Source organism: Crassostrea angulata, chromosome 5 (genome assembly GCF_025612915.1).
Source record: "Crassostrea angulata isolate pt1a10 chromosome 5, ASM2561291v2, whole genome shotgun sequence".
NCBI lineage: Eukaryota > Metazoa > Mollusca > Bivalvia > Ostreida > Ostreidae > Magallana > Magallana angulata.
Genome location: NC_069115.1, coordinates 41,372,064 through 41,380,743, shown reverse-complemented (window position 1 = coordinate 41,380,743; position 8,680 = coordinate 41,372,064). Strand labels below are relative to the sequence as shown.

At 32.9% G+C, this 8,680-nt stretch overlaps 1 protein-coding gene and 1 pseudogene across 1 annotated transcript; both read left to right on the top strand.

The window, feature by feature from the left end:
* Positions 1 to 1,391: 1,391 nt before the first annotated feature.
* LOC128185423 (uncharacterized) lies at positions 1,392 to 2,584 on the top strand (annotated as a pseudogene).
* A 2,553-nt stretch (positions 2,585 to 5,137) lies between these two features.
* Positions 5,138 to 8,311, top strand: LOC128185916 (uncharacterized). Its single transcript, XM_052855625.1, has 3 exons — positions 5,138 to 5,851; positions 6,227 to 6,355; positions 7,702 to 8,311. Exons 1-3 carry the CDS (start codon positions 5,143 to 5,145, stop codon positions 8,103 to 8,105), a joined length of 1,242 nt encoding a protein of 413 aa, XP_052711585.1. The 5' UTR covers positions 5,138 to 5,142; the 3' UTR covers positions 8,106 to 8,311.
* The last annotated feature ends 369 nt before the right edge of the window (positions 8,312 to 8,680 follow it).

The window sequence follows — 8,680 nt, the reverse complement described above, 5'->3', positions numbered from 1 at the left end:
GCGTCAGTTCATTGTTTTACACAGGTAAATTGCATTATTGCATCGTCTACTTTAAATAATTGCCACGGCGTCACCTGGGACAATTATTCGATCAATCTGTGCTGTCGGCCATTACGGTGTAACTGTTTGTAAACATTGGCGATCTGATATCAGATTTGACTTTTTACCCAATTTTGTTCATTGTCATTTATTGCATCATTCAATAAATGACCATTTCTATTCTCTAAAGAGGAGTTATGTTTTATATCGATGGAGGTGGTAAGGCAAGCAGACATAAATGCATTTTAAACAACTATTTTGCATGCAATATAAACGTAGATATTTGGAGTTGGAAAATAACTTTTTCAGAATAGTTTTATGAACAAAATTAACGTAAGAATCAAACCACTGTTTTTTTAAGTAAGCTAATTACATGTAGTTTCAGTTTTCTCTATTTTACATTAATACATAAGGAATTTTAGTAGAACATTTTTGAATATCATTTTACTACTGCTGTTCAATAATACATACACTTTCCATTAGTTGGCAATTTACAATTTATGCTCTCCTCATTCGGAGTGAATATGTGAAACTGTAATGCACTTAATCACTGAGATCTATTATATTAGTAAGTCTAAATTTATCACATTAACGTTAGAAATTTAAGTTTTAAAAAGCTTTGAATGATAACTCGAGTCGGGTTATGGCAGTCAAGATGAGGATTAAGAGTTATCTTTCTTTGTGTATATTGTTTCCAGCAAAAATCCCCTTTGCTATTTTTAACTTAATTGGTCTGCTATGGCAGAAGGTCTGCAGAATGTAGACTCTGCACGGATAATAAACATTGCATATGCAAGTGTAAAAACTCGTATCCTGTCCTTTGATAGTGCACCAGAAAATCTGGAAAAAAAACAAGTCGGTAGACTTGCCCAAGATGGATTCTATTTTCTAGGTGAGACATCGGTTGATAAGTTTGATTTGCATCGATTTCTATTTTATAAATTGAACTACTGTTTTCATCTTGAACGCACTCAAGGAAGAAGTAGCTCAAGTGGGAATAATCTGTTGATGCTTTTGCAGCATAAAGTACGGTTTATATTTTAGTAGATGCAGACCTCGTCTACCCCCCCCCCCCCAATCCCGAATCAACACTTTCTTTTTAAACGTCTAGTGACATCTGGATATTTTAATAATCATTTTCTATTTAAATCAATATTTCATATAATCAATTTTTTTGATTTTATTTAAGGAGTCTGGGCGGTCTGTAGTCAACCATCAGCATTTCTTTCAGATTTTAGATAATATGATTTTCGTAGCTACTCACAAACATTTAGTAAAGTAAAAAATTCCACATCTTTATGCTATGAAATTTGAATACTTTGTTAATGTTGAAATGCACATAGCTATATAAAATGGAATGGTGCGGTGGAATTTTTTAAATCATTTTTTGTTTTATTTGTTTTTTATTCTTATAAACCCAATTTAGTAATAATTATTATTTGAAAAGAGTTTAGAACAATTTCAATCCTTTTTTGGAGCCCAGTTTCATTCTTATTAGACACTGGGTAAAATAGTTCTTGTCACTTTAATCCTCTTTAAAATTCAAATATTTTTCTCATGGCAATATTTGACAGACTTAAGAAACGAAAATTTAATAATCATAGAAACAACAAATTTTCAGGCCTAACTTTCTATTGATATGACGACCAAAACGAAATTATAAAACTATTGAGAGCTTTCCCATTACATAGGATCGAAGAAATTGAACACCAAAACCAAGAGCCAGACCTGCAGAGAATCACAAAACTCGCGCGAACTATGAAAAAGATGAAAGAGAACATATCTTTCCAAAAGAAAATTGACTTGAATAGACCGAAAATGTCTCTGTATAAAATGTTTAAAGATATGAACGACCATCGATCAATACACAGATGGGAATGTGTTCTATTGAAACGAAAACTTGAAAAACGCCACCGAGAATCGATGCCGGAGTTGGACTTGAATTAGCTACCCGTTCGTTGGACATCTGACGCAAAAGAACCTTTTTCACAAATCCCAATCAGCTCCTTTGCATGGTGGATCAACAGAATCCGTCGACTCCGTTGTCCATCGAGAAGCTGAAGCAAGGGATACATTCAAATCCGACTTGGAAATAAAAATGCAATCTAGATTCGAGCGATCGCAGAGCTTACAGTTCACACCCTCCCTTCAGCGAAATTAAACGACTCTTGAAAAAAGAAGGACTCTGCAAGTCCTAGGCCGCACAGATTTTATCGAAAAACGAAATTAGATATCTGTAGGGACAACTGGATCAACCAGTCTGCTCCCTCCTAGAAGGGCCTCGATTTCGACCGACCAGCACCTGCCAATGCAACTTCCTCGATTCAACTCGAGACAACTGAGAAGTTTGCCTGGGGTTCACTACAGGAGACACAATTCACATGTTAGTACCGAATTTATTGACGAAGACGAACTTCGAGCGAAACAAAGAGTGGCCATGGAACTACAAAGATTCAAGACAATTCGACGAAAAATCGATAGCTTTTTGACATTTGATTCACTAAAAAGTGTGGCATAAAAAATGGGTTACACGCTTTTTACTTAATGTCCAGAATGTTAAAACGTAATTTATTTATTTTAGTAATCGGACAAATTACTGTGACTGAACAAAAGAAAAATGGAATATATATATGTTTATACATGTATGCATCTACAAACAACGTAACTTTATGGCAAGAAGTTTTTCTTCTTCTAATGTGCTTGGTTTATTCAAGATTTTGTTTTAACTAATAGATTCAGATGGTTATGTATCCCCCCTACAAAATCATTTAATGACATTAAATTTTGTATGTCAACATAGACTCTACTCCTCTATGCACTGACTTTCATCGGAAATGAAGTGGAGCTGCGTTCTAATCTGCACCATAATTATATAGATGAGTGTCATGACAAATATTTAGAAGGTTGTTTTTAAACTTGATCGAAAACATAGCGTATTCCTAACTTACAACGCCCCTGAAAACCATCATAGCTTTAAGACATCACAACGTCTGCCATATCCTCAATAAACTCAACAGTGTGAACAGCCATCTCTAAAAGAAGAAGAAAACCGATAGCTACACCATGTCATAGTACTTTGGGATATAACAGAGCACATACTATAGATATACGTGCATTTAGATATTATAAGAAGATATAGCATTGATGCTGTAACTTTATATACTTACCTACTGTACACGCTTCTGTTTTAGTTTTATTTGGGTCTTAAAAGTAAACAAAAGTAAACAATATATGAATGAATCATTAACATGCGCTTATCACCCCCACCCCCATGACTCCTATAAGTACTTTGAGTACAATATCCGTTTTCCAACTTTCTCCACTTTTTTCCGTTTTAAAATTTATGAAAGATTTCTTGATCTGAAAGAGCCTTTTATAAGTTGCATTTTGCTTACAACTTGATAATATGCTGCAAAATATATCTAATTTTTATGTAATGGCAAAATGTAGATAAAAATATCATTGATAGCTCAAAATAATCTTAGTTTTTGAGAAGATAATAGATTCAATTTAAAAAATGATGAACATATGATAAATATTATGACATGTACATGCGTATATATAAACCAATGTTTACATTTACCAGCACAATTTTACCAAATCAACATCACGTAAACGACCAAAAGCTTCCACGGTACAGAGAAGGCCACCCTTTTTTCGCTTTGAAATTTTCCATCCCCATCCAATCTAACCTTGGAGCTACATGAGTTCTATTTTGTATCTGATAACTACTTGTATAAGAGTTTAAAACTCAGTTTCGATTCTTAGTACGGTCACTGACCATAGCTCAATGATATTTAAAATAGGTGATGCAATTAAAGGGAAAAAATATGGCCCCCATTACCATGTTTTGAAAATTGATATGTCATTGTGAATCAAATACATGTATCACATTAGTAACACAGACTTTAAAGATGTAAAATTCTTAATACTCAATTGTGTTTGTGATAGACATTCACGATAATATTTTCACATTAAATTTTGTTGATATTTCAATACTTTTTAGAAAGAAAATTTAGTCGATATTAGACGTCTGAACTTTTTATATGTCTATGATAGCTTCGGTTTACATCCTAAGATATGTCATGGAGTGACTATAGATATCTTAAGATATGTCGGATAATCCTATGACATCTGTTAGGATTGATCGTAAGATACATTCCTGAACATGGCCCCTGGGACTTTGCTGAACAATTCAGGTTCAATTAAAATTCACTCAAAGCTTTCAATTTGTTATGGGTATCCGATTAAAATGACATGGCACTTGTAGCAGGGAAATATTATGTTATTATTTAAATAATGTCGAGAACAAAGTGTAGATCAAAAGTGAGTACAATGTAAATAATTTATGGATATAAAATAGTCTATAATAATTAAGGAACACTCTGTATCTTTGTCTGAAACTACACACGACGTTACCAGATATCCACACATGAACGTTATATCTTTTTTCGATTTAGTTAACATTGATATTTTTATCTTCAGTTATCTTAAGTTCCAAAAGTTAATACCCTGTAGGGATACACTTGTAATATTTTGGAAGGTCAATCATAGCTTTGGGTGTTATTTGAGTGTCTTCTATTGTTGATAAGAAGTTGAGTTAAAAAAAAAAAACAGCATACAATTCATATTTATAAAGTTTGATAATATCTAATACTTTTTATGGCAATCGAGCTTGAATAATTTTAAATATTTAGCCCAATTATAATTTTACAATGTCTTTTTATTTATCTCCCACTTATGTAATTAAATTTTGGCGGGGATGGGGGCATTGTAAGATGTTAAAATTGTTTGACATAGTTTGAAAAATCGTTATCACTAGTGGCAACATTTCACTAGGTTGTTTTGGAGTGAGTATGTTTTGAAAGATAAAATGTATTTGGAGATGAAAAGGAAAAGCTTTCTTGAGGACAACAATTATACATAGTATCCAATGAAGCAGTTTTTGGTTTTTATCTCTGCCTAACAGTGGACGTGACACTTCAAATATTGTCCCAAATCTTACAAAATTTACACGTCAGAAAAATGTGGGTAGGGCTGTTTTACTATAAATACATAGCTCAACTCGTAGTGTGAAACAGTTTATTCTACAGTTCGATAAAAATGAGGGTGGTTTGTATTTTAGCGATATTGGTAAGTATATCTGATGCAGAACCAGTCTCATCGTTCCTTACTGATGGAGAAAACAAGACATCAACATCATTGGAGAGCAAAGACCAGGATTGGAACGATTTGAGCATCATACGACAGATGATAAACCAAGAGACTGTCATCCGCCTCGCTTTGGTCAAAAATGTCCACGCACTGGTTAATGACGTCACCAGTTTGAAACAAAGTCTTGCGACAAGTGAAACAAAAATATCAGAACAACAGCGAACAATTGCTTCTCTTATACAAAAAAATAGAGAACTTGAAAACAGTAGCAGAATGAGCGAGGCTAGAATAACGGATCTGGAAACGAAATTACAAACAGTTAACGAGAACGTCAGCACTTTGCACGAACAATTAAACGACATCCAGAGAGATTCAGACGAAAAAAGGCGGGAAATGTTTAACAAAACTCGTAATGTTCTTGATGATATCAAAATAGAGGTACGCTATCTTTCGGTCACGCTGTTAGATTTCAAGGAAAGCACGGAGACTGAAAATGAGTCGAGGGATAAGAAATACGAAGAACTAAAACGACATTTTGCCAATTCATTTGAAGAATTAAAAGCAGAAATATTTCAAAACGAACTCAACCTCACAAAAAACAAAGTGCTCATTCAAAATCTAGATGATTCTCAATCGGAAATTAGAGGAACCTTCACAGGTATTTACATGTGTTGTTTATCGTAAAAAAATAGAAATGTGCTTGCTTTGATTTAAAAAAACCCAAAGAGTCGCTGTAAATGGTTTTTAGTTAATTGTTTCCATGGTAGCAGAGCACATGTTTGATAAGAATTCCATCTTAAGCAGATATTTCATTTGTAAAATTTGTTTGTCCCTAGTATACAAACCTGTGGGCAGACCTTTAAAATTTCGAACACTGGTTTATCTGTACAATAACATAGTTTTTAAAAGTTTTATATACAAGATTAGGTTTATTTATCATTATTCTTTATGGAAAATGTATTATTTGTCATATATAACCATTTTAAATATTTGTATGAATTGGTTTTAGAAAATGTTTAATTCATTTTTTCAGAAATCTTGAATAGAACAGTCACTAAGCTTGAAACACAGTTAAAAACGTCGGAGTATGAGCAGCTTAAACTATCGTCTGCTGTGGCTTCTTTGGAAGTGGCCAACATGAACTTGTCCAGATTGAACTGCGGTAAGATGAGCTTTACATTTTTTTTCAACAAAATGACCTAATATATATTGAAAGTATGTGTTGTTGGAAAATCACACATAAACCAATAAAAATGGAATTTTGCAAAAGAATACTTCGAAATCATTGATATTATTTGTGTTGATAAAACGTAAACCTTTAAGAGGTCTTAACTTCCATGTAACATGTATTATTGTAAATATATAAATGGTCTACTAAAAAAACCCTTGTAGGTGACGTGGGTTTAAAAAGTGTTAAAACACATTTTTTCTCAGCGCGAGCAGTTTTTAAAAAAGTACTACCATGCACAATGAATGGCAGTTTGTTGTTGTATTTCTGTCTCCCAAAATAGAACCAAATGAACGTTTTCTACACAGACATCGCAAATTTATCGACGTTTACAGCATTAAAAGTCTGTCACTCTTTTTACAAATCTGAATTTCACATTTTTGTTCCATGTTCATAAAACATAACTTGATATAGAATTATTGAAATAATTCAATTGTGTAGTAGGGAACGTAAATAACTTTATTTTTCCCCAATGTTATTTTTTTTTTGCTCTTTTACACTTGCAAACATTTAATTTCGCCCTGTTCTGAAGTGCGTGCTGATATGTTATAATAGCGTAATTCAAAATTAGTTTTAAACTGCAGTAGTGACTAGCGTCCTTTATACCCGCGTAAATGACAACACCGACGAGAGTAATCTTGTTATCTTTCACATACATGTTTATAACATGTTACTACTACCAGTCAAATGCGATGCTCTAAAACTGCAAACATTGTTTAAATATTTAAAACTAATTCCGTTTTACCAGACAAATTCTCTTAAATATGTATATATTAAGTATATTTCTATGTACTTGTAGCTAAACAACTTGTACACGTATGAGTAATCTTGACCCCTAGAAAGGACTTATATAAGCTGTGCATGTTTTCAATTGATTTATTTTTAGTGTAATGGAATAATGAAAATAATGAAATCTCCAAAGAAAGTATTTTCTCTTTGTTTAAATGAAACTGATGAGTTATCGCATGCAGACGCATATTAATTATTTGCTTCTAATTTTTGCCAGGGCCTTTTCCTCTACAGTTCTTAATGTTCTATGCCATGTTCTATTCCGTAATTCGTTCATTCATAAAAATCAAAGTGTTCTTATTAGAATGCTTAAAATAAAATATGTAGAATACATGGTTGTAATTGTTTAATTAATTCTTTATTCAAATATGTTTCTCTTAATTATTTTAGACATACCTACTCATTAAAAGCACAGAGCCATGTGATAAACGTCTTGTCTATTAAGCAGTATATACACTTTATAATACAATTAGTTATTTTTCCAATTGTAGATAAGGGTAACCACCATGCGTTTACAGCGGGTATATCATCAAGTAACTATGGTTGGACAGGAGACACACTAGTGTTCCCCACAGTAATCTACAGCGAAGGAACAGGCTACAACCCCAGTACTGGTATCTTTACAGCGCCCATAGCAGGGACATATGTGTTCTATGTCTCTGTTCAGTCTGCTTTTCAAAAATACATCCATTTAGACATAGTTATGAATGGATCCAGTAAGGTCAGGGCCATGGCTTATTACAGTGGGAGCAGCAGTTCGATTCACCAGACCGGAACCAACCTGGTTATCTTACATCTACAGACCGGGGACAGTGTGTGGGTCAAACGAGGCAGTGGTACCGGTTACTACAGTAATAGTGATCACGTTACAACGTTCTCTGGATTTAAACTTTAATAGTTAAAATGATTTGAGATCAATCTCTATTATTAACAGAAATTGAAGGAATATTTTAAAAAATGGTTCTTTTGTGCTGTGTTCATACTTTTTTTTTCTGATTTGACTGATGTATTCCATCGATCTAGAACCTTCTTTTACAGCACATATTATATTTTATCATAGGATTAAAATGTGTCAGAACAAATATAATAAAGAATTTTGAAAGGAAAACTATTTATTCTTTAACAAAAATATCTCCTATTTTGAAATGAGTGTGAGTGATACCGATATATAAGATGTTGTTCTTGTATTTGATTGAGTTTGATTTGCTGTATACCCCCCCCCCCCCCCCCCCCCACACACACACACACGCACAATAAATTATTAAAATGCATTGGAGTTGGAAAATAACTTTTTCAGCAATAGTATTATGAAAAAAATTAACGTAAGAACCAAACCACTGTTTTTTAAATAAGCTAATTACATGTAGTTTCAGTTTTCTCTATTTTACATTATTACATAAGGAATTTTAGTATTAAATTTTTGAATTTCATTTTACTACTGCTGTTCATTAATACATACACTTTCCATTA